Below are 15571 nucleotides of genomic sequence, written 5' to 3'. Positions count from 1 at the left end.
TGAGATAAATGCTCGCCTGTGAGTTGGCACTCATCGAACACGGTCACCACAACAAGTGCCCCCCCCCCCCAGAATGGCCGCCCATGCGTGTTGGCATGACTGAGCATGTGCTTGGATTATTGTGGCTCTATGAAAGAGAAACGGCAATTTTAATCCAAAATGGCGGCTGTGGGGACCGTAATGTCAGAAGTTATCCGAGAAAATTTACTCGGGCAGGGAAGAGGGACAAATTAACAGGTCCAGGCTATGAAAAAAAAAAAAAAAAAATTCTCTCCATGCGTGCCCCCCCCCCCCCCCCCCCCCCTCCCTTCACCGACTGGCAGCAATAAATAGATTCTTTCTCCAACATGCCTAATCCTACTAAACAGCAACAAATCCTATTAGGCCATGAATGATAAATCCTTCCAATTCCTCCCCCATGCGGCCCAGAAGAAGGAACCAAATCGCCTTCATCCTCCTCCTCCTTTATGATCACGGGTACCCAGACACGCTAGAAAGCGGTCCTCAAACACATGGCTGTGGGCGCTTTGGTCCCAGATCCAATAAAATGACTTAACAAAACAACTTGCCACTATCAACAAAGCCTGAAATAAGTTTTGTTTATTTGTTTATTTTAAAAAGAGGTGCATCCTTTTGTGTATCGGTATAGTCTTGACAACCCATATAGTTACTTGTATGCATTCACATAGTTGAGCAATAAATTGCTTCATGTTCCAATTAATTTGTTTTCAAATTGAAAAGGAAAAGTCACACAGCATTCATGAGATTTTCCTTGAAGAAACCCTGTTAAAATCTTATATACTATCTGATAAATGATCTATGTTAGCCCATACTGTCAATTAATGACATGATGGATCATTTCTAAGATTAACTTCTTTTTACACTTGATTGAGAAACGCCATAACTGAAAACAACCGCAGTTTTGAACTCTGTTTCCATTATTTCTTTAAAAAAAAAAAAAAAATGGAGGGTGTCCTGTGTCCCAAATGAGCTTGTTCAACCGCCCGTCAAGGAGCGGAATACTTTTCGGTTCCATAACACGGAAGCCCAGAGACGGCGAAAATGTCGGACAAAGGGGGTCTATCTCACAAACGGTGCGGCACAGGTGTCAGTTCTGATTTTCTGGCCGGCGTACAGTGGTCACATTGTTCCAGGAGCACTTGCGATGTGTTTTTTAGGCGTGGTCCGCCAGCGCATTACTCTTGGCTTCATCAAGTCCAAGCAATGCTTCCAATTATGAGCAAAAGCTCTTCTAAGGTTTCCAGGCTGCTGGGCTGGCAGGGATATTGTCAGTCATGGATGTCACATGCTGTTGTTGTTGTATTTCTTTTAACAAAAAAGTAGTTCAAGCAACAACAAAAATATATTTTTTTAACATTTTAGATCAAATTTAATTTTTAACTTTTTTTTTTAATGTAGCTACAGGAAAAGTACAGGTTTCTTTTCTAATTAAGAGCAAAATAATTGGAACACAAAGGAACTTATCGCTGAATTGTCTTGCGGGAACTTCAAAACATTGCCTTCTTTTATTTTGTTTGTAGTGATATATATATATATATATATATATATATATATATATATATATATAATATATATATATATATATATATATATATATATATATATATATATTATTGCTTATATTATGCTGTTCCGATGCATTTTTAACAGATTAAAGCTTACTTAAGACCTGGGGGGAATTTTGACCCAACTTGGGCTTTTTGATGTGTGATATAAAAAGAACAGTATACAAAAACAACAACAAAAAACACTAGGAGGCTAAAAACATGACGACTTTCAATATGGCACGCAGCCATGCCTTCTAAATGCTTGCCAATAGGAGGTTAAGAGGTACACCCTATAGGTGTCAAATTTAACCCATGTCGGGCTCATTTACTGCCATTCAAAATTGGAACTATTGTCAATTTTGGACACTTTGAAAACCCGATGTATTATCATGCGTTTGTGTCTGCTGGCGCGGCGGGGAACGAAGCGTCTCTGATCCCTGCCGATAATAACAGGGCGTGACATGAAGCATGGTCATTAAACATTCGTCACAAACACAGACGGGGCGCGTCTCACGGGCGACGCCGCGTCCAGCGTCTCATCTGTGGCATTCTTTAGAAGTACAAAGTTGTAATGACACGTTTGAGGTGTGCAACTGTCAATGAACAATGCAGAACATGCCCCCCCCCCCAGGTCTCAGCAAATCAAATGAAATGCTTTTTTTAACGCCGCGAAGGAAAAGTTTCGCTCTTTTCGAATTAGGAGCAAATCAATTGGAACATGGAGCAGCTTTTTGCTGGGCTGTTTTGATGGCTCATTTGAAATACATTTTCCACCTTCATTTTAGATTTTATGTGGATTTGCATGATTTAGCATTGAATCGTTTTAAAATTGATTAGCCTTTTGATTTTGCCCATTTATTGATCAAGTTGAACATGAGTTGAAATGAGTGTATATAGCCAACATGTTTTTTGTTTTCATCTAAAAAAAATTCGTAATATTCCTGCGAGCGAACGAGGATGGACTCGGACATCGGTTCAGCCCGCTCTCTTCTTTTATTGAAAATAATACCTTAACTGCCTGTTAACAATCGACTGATATCACCTTGCATCTCTTCCTGTTATGGTAATTCTCAAAAATAAGAATACGCCCGGAAATGAAAATACCTGCCCGGATAAAATACATGTAGAGAAATCACTTAAAACATGTTTTGTTTTCATCTAAAAAAATTCTCTAGTAATATTCCTGCGAGCGAACGAAGATGGACTCGGACGTCGGTTCAGCCCGCTCGCTTCTTTTATTGAAAATAATGCCTTAACTGCCTGTTAACAACCGACTGATATCACCTTCCTGTTATGGTAATTCTCGAAAATAAGAATACGCCCGAAAATGAAAATACCTGCCCGGATAAAATACGTGTAGAGAAATCACTTTTTCACGTTTTCATCTTTACGCTGGTTAAGCGGTACTTGGCTGGTAAAATATTTCACAAGAGGCACAGTATATCATAGAAAAACGACTGAGAATCGCCGCACTTGAAGCAAAGATTTACCCTCATGTCTCCGGATGGTGAAAACAGGCCGGCGCTCGGCGTTGAACTAGCTCCGCCCTCGACTACGAAAAGCACGCTAGTCCGAGCGCGAGTGGGAACCGGCGGCGGTTCCGCCGTTTACTACGCTGGCTGCACGTTGTTATAATTCATAGCACGCCGGCCTTCTGGCACGCCGCGACTTTTGGAGATCAAACATCTCTGAAAGAGCGCAGTCATCTTATCCCTGCGAGATGTGATAAAGGGATGTCTGTTTTGGGGCGGAACAGAAGGAGAGCGCAACGCTTTGATGACCAAAGCGCAGGCCATAAAGCTTATCTCCAGCGGTGTGACTACTAGTACGCTGATGTAAGGCCGCTTGACTTCAAAGATATTCCGAGCGCGGGATATTTCAGCATTTCCCGCCAAACGGGGGTTTGTGAGTTTTGATGGGGGTGGGGGGGATGGACAAGGCCGCCTCTTGACTCGCAGCAACTTGCAGTTGATTAAGAGCGAAGGAAGTGGCCTTTAATCCACGGCTCATCCAGCTGGGAGCAGCCCAAACAGCAGCGGACAAAGGGGAAGTGTATTAAAGTCACATGATGCGTTTGTTGGCGTGTTACGGCCCGCTTCCTTCATCTGTGGAGTCACGCTGGACAAACCGGGACACCTTCCGGCCTCTATTTTTGTCACTGGCGCTTGTTATGAGAGGGAGTGTTTGACAAAAAAAAAAGGTGGTTTGCGCTGTTGTGAGCGCCACCAATTTGATTTGGTCTATGCAAGCTCACTGTTTTATTACATAGACACTAGTTACTAATTTTTAAAGCAGAAGTTAAGGATAACAGTTGTTCAATTAATCAAGTTACCGTAAATAAGGTTCGAAAAAATCCATACGGAAAATCTGTTTTATGGTCATTTTTTTTTTAACTTTAACTTTTTTAACTTTTTTTTTACCAAAAATGAAGGCCAAAAGTATGGGTGCATCCAATAAACGGTAACTTAAAAATTTGAGTTTCTTTTCTATTGGACGCCATTCGAAGATGATTGATTTGTCAAGTTTTGACGCACAAATATGCATTTTTAGAACCGCCGTATTTTTACAATAATTACCTTAACGGGACAAGCTAGACGGCAAACGTCACTTGGCTTTTAGCAGCCAGTACCTTTTGCAGCTGACAGCAGCTCGTGTTAGCTGTGATTGTTTCGGCATTATTTTACGAAAAAAAGAAGCGAGCGGACTGAACCAACGTCCGAGTCTATTCTTGTTCAAACACAGGAATATTACTAAAATAAAGGGTCATGTAAAAGTTATGACGTCTCCATCTGGTGGAATCACGAGCGGACTTGTTAGAAAACACAAAACACATTTGATTCGTTTATTAATATTTCATAAACTTGGTGGAACACGGCTGCTTGCCAACTTTGGGTATTTAAGACAGTAAAGCGAGGAAAAGGAAAAACAACTGCTTGGACCTGGCGAAGCGTTCACTGACCACTCACAATGTGGGAAATTTGAAACGCGCTTGACATGCAAATGTTGCCCAAGTGTTTGTGCGTCTTATACACGGTTAATAGAATTTGCCTCCCAAATTAAGGGTGCATCTTATATTACACAGGTGCATTTTATATTTAGAGAATTACGGTACTAGTTTTGGTATCAAATTTCAAGAGGGATTTCTTCACGTGTTTTCTGCCCCAATTGATCCACTGGAGGAAAAAGATAAGCCACCCCCCAAAAGTAGAAAATGGCCTCATTCTTTTCATGTTTGCTATTGTTTGTGCGCATTTCCCCCTATGTAGCAAGGGCAGGAAAAAAAAAAAAAACATCAGCAGCGCGCACCCACACTTTGATGTCAACGTTTTCTGCTCTCATGTCAAAGCATTGTCTCGCAAGTCTTTTTTTGTTGCTTAATTAAGACCTCAGAGCGACTTGTTGACTCCACAAAGACTCTTGTTTGGGTAGTGGGAGGGTGCGGGTGGGTGTGTCCGCTTCGGTTGGGGCATAGCTAGAGTGCAACATGGATTAGCCCCCCCCCCCCCCCCCCCCCCCCCGCCCCACCCCCCAGCATACAAAAGCATAGGCTCGCACACAAGAATGGAGTCATTCAATTAGTGTTTGAGGCCCGCTCAAGTGGAGTGTAACGCCGAGCGAGCTCGCGGCGCTAACTCCTGCTCCAGTCAAAGAGAAAGGAATGGATCAAGTTTTTATCATTATCCCAAACCGGGATAACGCCATTGGACAAAAAGCTTGCAGATTTACAGCATCAAGAAATAAGAACTGTGATGCAAATAGGAAGTGTATATAAATCATAAATGAAGCCTCATGAAGCACTTTGTTTTTGCTCCTCTAGATGGCACACGCGGTGGAAATTGAATACGTTTCCAGCGTATGATGTTTAAACCAAGATCATCTTCTCGAAAGAAAAAAAATCACAAGTGCTTCATGAGGCTTCATTTCCCATCACAACTTTTTATCAGAAAATGAAGCAGAGTGAACCGTTTTTTATTTTTCATTTTTCGATGAAACTCTTGTTTAAAGATGCAATGGAAATGTATTATTTTCAATTTTAGTGGTGGGAAAATGAAGCCTCATGAAGCACTTGTTTTTTACTCTAGATATTTGGTATTCTGGGTTTAAGGATAAACAGTGATGCAATGGAAAAGGATTGCATTTCCACGGCATCGTTTAAATGGTGATGGAATACAATTGTATTAGGCTTTATCTTTAAACAAGGAGCTTCACGAAGCTTCATTTCCTATCACAAGATGATGAGAAAATGATGAGAACCACTTTCGATATTTTTTTGCTCCTTTAGGTGACATGCTTGGTTTTTACTCCTCTTGATGGTATTCTGATTTTTACACAGTGATGAAACGGAAAACTATCAATTTTCACTGCATCATTTAACTAGTGATGGGAGAACGAAGCTTCATGAAGCACTTTTGGGTTGTTTTTTTTTTTAATTCCTCAAGATGGGGATCTTGGATGAAGGCTTGTGCAATGGAAATTGTATATAAATTATAAATGACATATGCAGCAGTAACGGGAAAGAAAATGAGGCCTCGTGCATTATTTTTATTTTTTTATTTTTTAAATTTGCTCTTCTAGATGGCACTCTTGATGTAAACATGTAAGTGAAATTTCATAAATGTAATACGTTTAATTTAATAAATTAGTGTTTCTCTTTAAATCTTTAAAGAGCTACATCTAGGGAGTAGAAAACTACAAGTGCTTCATGAGGCTTCGTTTCCCGTCACACGTAGTCGTGATGAGAAAATGAAGCCTGGTGAACCACTGTTGATATTTTCTCGCTCCTCTACCGTAGATGACACTCTTAGTTTCCATAAATATAAACAACTCGCTCCCCATGTCAATGAAACAAAGTGACGACCGCATAACACATTTGACTCAGCCTGGTTTGTTCAAAAGTGATCAGTATGAACGGCAACTGTCAGGCTATCAGCACCAAAGCCAGTCATTTATCTCTTACTCTCTACGCCGCTGGATCTCCCATAAAAATCGGTGTCAATGGTGATTTTGCGTGAGGGTGTAACCCAGCCGTAAGAGTTCCTCCCCTTCGCGTGCCAATTTGACGACTAATACGATTGGAAGCGTCGTACTCGCTGTGCTGGCTTCGGAACGATGGGGATGAGCGCAAAAGCCGCACGCTCGACAAAATGTTCCATCCCGGCCTTCTATTTACTCTCACGGGCTGCACAAATCACGCAAACATGCAGCTGTCGCACTCTGGCTTCACATGGACGTGCGCCTCCGAGAGAAAACAAACACACAAGTGCATGCCGTACACCGTGCGAGTGTGTGTGTGTGTGTGAGAGAGAGAGTGTTGTTTGCATCTAGCGGTTTCTGCTCCAACATTTAGCTCCATACCAGTGGGCTTTTCTTTCATTCTTTTTTTTTTTTTTTTTTTGCCTTTGTGTTGACACAGATGTGCTGCTCTGAGAGCAAGGGACATGCAAACCTGGCCTGTTTTTCTTCTCGTTGCCTCCATTTGGGAGGGGTTGTTTTTCAAATTGAAATGATTCTGCTATTTTTGTACTATATATATATATATATATATATATATATATATATTTATATTTGGAGCTGATAACAAGTAATACATTGGGATTTGCATTTTAAATATAGAATACTTGACTATCGTATTGGTTTGTGTGTCACAGGTTGTCTCACGCGCAGAGGTCCGCAGTGAAAGTTTTGCGTCGCATGCAATACTTTGTGGCCCGCAAAAAGTTTCAGGTAAGTGAAACGTGAGAGGGACCGTAAGCGCGTATGTTTTGCGTCGTGTTGCATTACAGAGGAAAAAGAATGAGGGGAGTCCTGAGAGAATCCATTGGCTGCTTGCCTATGAATCTCTGAGTGTGGTGTTTATTTATGCGTATAAAGACACAATGCTCTTGTTTGCCTGCGTCCCTGCGTCCTAGACGCATACTTTACGACACTGATGCATACTTTCAAATCAAATGATATTTTGACGTCAAAAAACGACGCGTTCATCTCCTTTTTTATCTACACTTACGAACATTTTCGACAACTTCGTCCGCCATGTTTGTTTTGGAAACAAAGAACATCGATCAAGGGGAAAAAAAGTGTTTTTACTTGCTGTAAGGTAAAGATAGTAGATGGTTGTCACAACTGTGCTTCCGGGAGTAACTTCAAAATAAAAGCATCCGGTGCCGTTCGTTTCATGCATGGATATCCCACATTTTATTTTGAAGCATTGTCTGGCTACCTTACAACGTGCGGCCACTTGACAAAATTAAAGTGGGTTGAAAGGTCAAGACTCATTTAACTTCTGGGCCAACAAGCTAAAAAAAAATAGATCTTTTCCCATAGTCACTGCCCGGTAAATGCGTCTAGCGATGTAAATTTTCTGTAAAATTTTTCTTGGTATGGTCTATAATAGGCACGACCTATAATAGGCACGACCTATCTTTTTTTTTCACACTCATGGCTGACAACGAGGCACTCTAAAGCGACCGCACCAGGCCGTAGCTCCTATGCACACCCTGGCTGTCAAATCAAACTTACAAAGATATGAAAATCCCCCCCCCCCACACACACACACACACACATACACACTTCTATGCTGCTTCACAACAACGAGGCACTCTAAAGCAGCCATGCCAGGCAAAAACGAACGTCTTGTACGACACACATTAACTCATGCAAACACATTATGATGAGTGCGGCTTGTTGTGTGTTGTTTAGCGAGTGGTGTGCGTGTGTGTGTGTGTGTTTTCAATTAGGGCCCTTATAAGTGATCTCAGCTGCAGCCTAAAGAGTTCACCGGGTTCTTTCTGACGGCGCTTGTATCCACGTCACACCAAACAAAGATGTGAAAGGACCCTAATGCGATTGCTTTCTACACTACCATGCACTTGTCACTTCATGCGCACACACATAGCGAGTTAACAATGAACCCTCTGCACCCGTGGGGGTTGGGCATGTTTTTGAGGGACAGAGCAAAGGGTTGACAATGGCTTTTGTAGCATGTCCGCATATGTGCGTAAATATGTGTATGTGTGTGTGATTGAAACGCACGGTTATTTGTCATCCACAGCAAGCGCGTAAGCCCTACGATGTGCGGGATGTGATCGAGCAGTACTCGCAAGGTCATCTCAACATGATGGTGCGCATCAAGGAGTTGCAGAGGAGGTGCGGCCACAAAAAAAAACAAAAAAGCCTCAAAGTGTTTTTTTTTTAGCTGTTGTCATGCTTTTTATGAAATACAGGCATCACTTGTTCAGTTCTTTTTCAGCGGACCGCAGCATGTAAAATGTATTCGTTTCAATTAAAATAGCATTGCAAGTTTTTTTTATATCAAAGCAAAAATTGAGGTTTTTTTTGTACATCAGGATAAAAACACACACACACACACGTTTGTGAAATTCAAGCAACATTATAAAACCTTGATGCACCTCAAAAAATGAGCAATCCATATGTGCACATGAAAGCCTTTGAGATGAATACTCCGAGAGTTTTCCATCCATTTTTTTAAAAATGATATATATGTAGGTGCTGATATCCACATGTTTCATTTTATTGCCACTGTAGAGTACATAGACCAACATGTGTGTGTGTGTGTGTGTGTGTGTGTAGCTCTGGACCCAACTTATTTTTGTCTTTTTTCTCCCCTCCCTCCTCTAGGTTGGACGGCACACTGGGAAAACCCGGAATGTTCCTCCCAGGTAGCCATCACTCCTCAAGTCCATGCTAGGCTAATAAACTTGCTAACTTGCTAAAACAATTCAAAACCGTTCTAGATTTATATTCGTTATTCACATTTTAATTTTAGATGCTAATTTCACGCTCCAAAAGAATCACTTAGTATTAATTGGATCGTCATTGTTTAAAATTGTAAAATACAGAACATGTCGGTGTTAGCGGCTAGTAGCTAGCGGCTATCATAGGATGCGGATTCCACAGCTGGCTGACGACTTTTCAAAAGCAGTTTAATGAGTAAAAATAAATCTGAAGACCAACCTTTGATGCTTACAAATTTACACAGGCATAGTTACGATCGATTTTTAACAAGTCAAGTCAAAGATTATTGATAAAGCACCTCAAAAAACAACCTTAATGGGCTGATCAATTAGGTTTTTCTCAAATGCGATTTTCAGGATATTAAAAAAAAATGCTCACAACTGAGAAAGCTGCAAAAATATTAGTCGTTTAGATGCGATAAAAAACATAAACATGCCTGTGAGTATTGTTAGCTTGTCTGTCTACATGCGTTGCTCCACCTTTTGCGCTCAAATATGTGTGTATATTTTATGTGAGTATTGTTAGCTTGTGTGTCTACATGAGTTGCTCCACCTTTTGCGCTCAAATATGTGTGTATATATTTGAGTGCAAAAGGTGGAGCAACTCATGTAGACAGACAAGCTAACAATACGTGAGTATTGTTAGCTTGTGTGTCTACATGAGTTGCTCCACCTTTTGCGCTCAAATATGTGTGTATATATTTGAGTGCAAAAGGTGGAGCAACTCATGTAGACAGACAAACTAACAATACTCACAGGCATTTTTTTGCTCTTTTAGTTTTTAATGGTCAGTTATATCTTAATTTGAAAATGCATGTTTTTAATCTGGCATATGTGTGTATATATTTCAATGCAAAAGGTGGAGCAACTCATGTAGACAGACAAGCTAACAATACTCACAGGCATTTTTTTTTTTGCTGTTTTAGTTCTTAATGGTCAGTTATATCTTAATTTGAAAATGTGTGCTTTTAATCTGGCACTATATTTCCATTTCCTGTTTTGACCTTCCCGAAACGGATTGGCTGTCTCGCGTCACGTTTCGTGTCCCGCGGCACCAATCGCGTCCTGTAGATGTCGCCCTATCACCCGTTCAACTTCATTGACTGCACTTCAAACGCGTCGAAAGTTACGGCGTCCACGTAGTCCATCTGAACCGAGCGTGATTTATTTTCGCGGACCACTGCACTATATAATCAAAGACCACAAGAATTTGATCCTGCCTACATGAATATTCATATTTTTACCGATCAATGTCAATTTTTTAAGCAATCTTTGCTTTTATTGCACTCACTAACTTGGGAGTTGAAGGGGAATAAAGCAAACGTAGTTTTAAAGAAGCCATGCCGCCTCCACAACCTTTTTTTTTTTTTTTTTAATTTTTACATAGGGTGGGGGTCCTCAAATATTTGCTTCTCCCGATTGCGCGGCCCCTTTGGCAAATGTTGAAGCAGCTTCAGTGTGGAAATGACATTTGCAGAGTGCTTTTATTTGGCGCTAAAAGCTAATAAAAAAGTGCCAAATGCTCCCTGCCAAGAAATTTGGAATTAAAACCCAAACAAGATGAAATGTTTGCTCAGCCGTTGCAAGGTTTCAACCACGATAGTACGTGGTTGTTAAAAAAAAAGTCAAATGCCTCATTACTTCAATTTATAGCATATCATCAGGCATTGCTATTCAATAAAATGACTAATAAATATTCAAGAGTTTTATTTTCATCTGCGTAGCAGGACTACACAAAATGAAATTCTTATTCTGTGCACTTCCCCGAGCAGACTACATTCCACAATCGAGCAAATAATAAAGTGGGCAATAAAACAAAAACAAACAAAAAAAATGCTGAAAAATTCATTAATTTTCATTATTATTGCATTTGTGGAGTATGAATTAGAAGCAAAAGCCTTGTGTTCTTACTCACATGGCGGCCATTTTGTTACATGCTGTAAAAAATAAGATCACAGTTGCTCAGGGCTCAGGTAACGACCAATCACATTTTACCTGTTTTCTGAATTTGGTCATGTGACATTTACAAGTTGTTTACTGCTAAAAATGTCAAAATAAGTGAAATGTCCTTTGAAAATGTATATGAACAATTGATATTTTGTGCTGACGGGAAAGCCTCATGAACCATTTTGATATATTTTGCTCCTTTAGAGGGCACTGTTGGCAATGCAACGGAAGTGTAACACGATTTTGTACTGCCAATACATTTTTTTTAAATGATGCAAGCACAAGATGTAATCAGTCAATGGGAGCATTTTAATTTTGTCATAACATAACTAAATAAATGAAAACTTCCCCAACCCCCAAGTGCCAGCAACCCCCCCCCCCCCCCCAACTGCTACACAGCTTCCTTCCTCTTCTTCCTTTTGGTCCAGTTCCCAGGTGCTTTGTAAACATCCCTTGGCTGACCCATACCGCTCACATGCTTAGGACTCACACAATAAAAGCACAACTTTTTTTTTTGTTTTTTTTTTAATTCATATTTAGAATGAAATTTGACAAAAGCAAGTCGTTCCTCAAACATGTTCACATCTTAGCTGTTGATAGCTTATCATAGCTTCAAGATGTTTATTAGTATGGATGACTTGAGATTTACTGTGAGACACAAATTAAACTGGACAAACCCAAAGCTTTGTGTGCTAGCTTAATGCTAACACAAAACACGCATAGATTTATCTTAATGCTAACAACTAGTGCACATAGATTATCTGCTAATTTAACGCTAACACACAAACCATATACTGTAGCTTCATCTGCTAATTTAATGCAAACACATATAGCTTCATCTGCTAGCTTAATGCTAACACACAAACCATATACTGTAGCTACATTTGATAACTTAATGTGAACAATTAACACACATAACTTCATCTGCTAGCTTAATGCTAACACAAAGTGCACATAGCACCATCTGATAGCTTAATGCTAACACAACACATATATCTTTGCCTGCTATCTTAATTCTACCACATAACACACATAACTTCGTCTGCTAGCTGAATGCGTGCACATAACACACATAACTTCATCTGCTAGCTTAATGCAAACACAACACACATAGCTTCATCTGCTAACTTAATGCCAACACAAAAAACATAGATTTGCTTGCTAACTTAATGCTAACACAGAACACACACAGCATCATCTGCTAACTTAATGCTAACACATAGCTCACATAGCTTTGTCTTATAGCTCAATGCTAACGCATAACACCCATAACTTCATCTGCTAGCTTAATGCCAATACATAACACTCATAGCTTCATCTTTAAACGTAACGCAAATATACAAATCATATAGCTACATCTGCTAACTTATTGATACCACATAACACCGAGCTTTATCTGCTAGCTTAATGCTACCACGTAACGCAACCTTAAAAGACAGGTAAAATCACAGTATTATTGGAACACGACTGAAATTCTGATTATTCCGTTCAATGATTCATATGGCTAAAATGTTCTTATCAATGCATTTTTATGCAACTGTTTTTCGTTCTTTTACCAGGTAAAGGGGAAGATAAAGAATTCCCGACGATTGGCGCTCGACTGATCCGACTGGAAGATAAGGTATTTGTGTTTTGTCTCCGCACGCTAACAGATCACGGCTGACCAGTTCCTTGCACGCTGAATCATCACACCTATTCATTTTTTACACAACAGGCTCGGCCTGGGAGATATGGCCCAAAAAAAAAATCATATCAATTTGGATTTCAGTCTTTCTATGATTCTGATTTTAATTAGTGTAGTAAATCCAACATTTGTTTAATTTATGCAAAAATAAATCATGTGGATAATGTTTAGACAACAATAATGTATAATGATTTTAAATCATTTTTAGCCTATATTTATCATCCATATCTTGTGCATAACTTGATGGAATCTCGATAACAATTGTAAAACAGACAACATGGAGACATGTTCTTCATGATTTGTAAAAAATTATATACATAAATAGCCCTATTTACATACATGTTTTGACCCCACAGTGGAGATTAGCAGTGTCTATAAAAATGAGTTCATCAAATTAATTCAATCTATTGCCTAGCCCTAAAATAAGCTTATTAAAACTTATTAAAAGTATTGGTACTCATTATCATAAAAAAATCATGAAAACAAAACAAAACCACATAAGTATTTCAATCTTGAGGCAACATAACGCTGCAAGTATTGAAAAGGGGCGGAGTCTAACAACTCTTCTCAGATATAAGAGGTCTCCAAGAAAAATGGTTTTTAGTTAGGATCATCTCTGCACTTTAAACAGGTTTAAATTCTATAAATGAGTTAAACAATTATGGGACATACTAACGTTAATGATTTGTGTAAAATTATCAAACTGACCAGATGTTTTCACCACACAATGACAATTTGCGACGTATATGAATATTTTTTTTTGTGTTTGCCCTGATGCCAGTTTGCCACTGTGGCATTTGTACTCGTTGAACCGGTGCGTGCTTGTGCCACTTTTTTTTTTTTTTTCTTTCCACGCCCAAATCATAGGGTGTGAGAAGTGTGTCGCTGCCCTGCTGTTTGTTTGCGTTTCACAGCGGGATGATGCTTGTGGAGTTGTCATCTATAGTGTGTGTTTACAAAATAAAAGGGCAATGTTTTGTCCAAGTTAGTAAGGAAAGTAAGTAATGTATTTATTTACTTACTTCACTTACTTTACGTTACTTACATACATACCTATGTACTTTTTTACTTGACTTACCTTACAAACGTATTTGTTTACTTTACCTATATTTTAATTTACTCATCTGTTAACTTACTTGCTTGTTTACTTGCTTTTAATATATACTTAATTATTAACTTTACTCACTTTACCAACTTTAAATACTTTACTTACTTTACAAACCCTATTTGTCACTTACTTTACTTTCTAACTAACTTATTCTACGTTACCTGTGTTTTAATGTACTTATTTATTTACTTACTTGCTTATTTACTTCCTTGTCTTAACCACTTAATTATTTACTTTACTTAGATAGTTATTTGTTTACTTACTTATTTACTTTACTTACACACTTAAGCATGTATTTATTTACTTACTTATTTACTTTTTAATTTATTTACTTTTCTTATTTACTCATTTATATACTTTTTGCTTACCTACTAACTTACTTACATACATATTTATATATTTACATTACCTAATTTCTTTACTTATTGGATTATTTATTTACTTATTTACTAACCTACTGACTTTACCTATATAGTCATTTACCTAATTATTAACTCTACTTCCTCAATCACTATACTTCTGAATGAGAGCAGCTAGCTTGCATGTTTGTAACGACTCTTTACACCTTCCTTGTTGTGTGAGTTTCTTGTTTTGATGGTGACAGAAATCTTGTTAGATGGAAGAAAAAAAAGGGGTGCCTTCCTTTTTGGCCCCAGGCAGCAGGTGGGTAAACCGGATGCCTGCTGGCTTCTAGAAGATCTAGTCTAGAACACCTGCTACATATGTGTTGTAAGATATTTCCCCTTACAATCAATGTCTACATCTTACGCAAGGATTGAAGTGCGCTGGAGCTTTTGCTGAGCTCCAGCAAGGTTGCGGTGATTTCCTAACCTCCCAGAGGCGGCGTCACCTCCCGCCCGCTTCTCGTAAACGTCAACCTAATGACACACGCAGCAAGCCCTGGTGTCACAGTTGACTCACTCTCAAGTAGGAGCTTTCCCAATAGCTGGGTGAAATCAGTCGGCTGCTCTGCCGCAGTGTTCTCATGGCTCGGGCTGCCTTGCGGAAGTGGCTGAAATCTTACGAGTGATTGGTTGAGATCTTATAAAGGAGAAAAATAAACAAGGAAATAATTAGGTAATTAAATGGGAAATCAAGTAAAACTTTACTTTACTTTCCATTACAATTTCATTTACTTTACAGCTAACGTTTTACAATTACGATTTACATTCATATAACGATTTCGTAATTAATTTAAACGTGGTGTTATGGTTACTATTACATTTATGGAACATGGATTAAGCAGTCAATTGTTTTCATTCCATCTCATAGTTCTGAATTTAGCATTGATGGATTCATTGTTAACGTAGGAGTTGGCATTAGAAAAATGTTTAACATATAATCTTTTTCGATTAAAAAGCAAAACACACTCACTGCATATTGTTTGGTCTTATTCTATATTTTACACTACAAAACAGTGAATTTTCATCGAAAATAATGTGGGAAATTATTGATGTATTTATTTTGGGTTGTTTTGTTCTACACATTTTCTAACTCGATGGCCCAGATTTGA

General features: G+C 39.0%; 1 protein-coding gene and 1 long non-coding RNA gene across 2 annotated transcripts in view; one reads left to right on the top strand and one right to left on the bottom strand.

Annotated features, from left to right (window-relative positions):
- The window catches only part of LOC148422796 (uncharacterized), an 18389-nt gene extending 15125 nt beyond the window's left edge, over nt 1-3264 (bottom strand). The window contains exon 1 of the long non-coding RNA XR_015865840.1: nt 3059-3264. This is a non-coding gene — a long non-coding RNA (uncharacterized LOC148422796). The remainder of the gene's footprint in view (nt 1-3058) is intronic.
- Nucleotides 1-15571, top strand: part of kcnq1.2 (potassium voltage-gated channel, KQT-like subfamily, member 1.2) — a 136922-nt gene that overhangs the window by 67357 nt on the left and 53994 nt on the right. The window contains exons 16-19 of the mRNA XM_088416554.1: nt 7217-7292; nt 8617-8711; nt 9204-9244; nt 12826-12887. Coding sequence (XP_088272680.1) covers nt 7217-7292; nt 8617-8711; nt 9204-9244; nt 12826-12887 — 274 coding nt within the window. The remainder of the gene's footprint in view (nt 1-7216; nt 7293-8616; nt 8712-9203; nt 9245-12825; nt 12888-15571) is intronic.

Source organism: Hippichthys cyanospilos, chromosome 6 (assembly GCF_059441005.1).
Source record: "Hippichthys cyanospilos isolate Australia breed blue-spotted pipefish chromosome 6, RoL_Hcya_1.0, whole genome shotgun sequence".
In the NCBI taxonomy this organism is placed as follows: Eukaryota; Metazoa; Chordata; class Actinopteri; order Syngnathiformes; family Syngnathidae; genus Hippichthys; species Hippichthys cyanospilos.
Note: the sequence above shows the minus strand (reverse complement) of the source record. Positions and strands in the feature narration are given on the sequence as shown.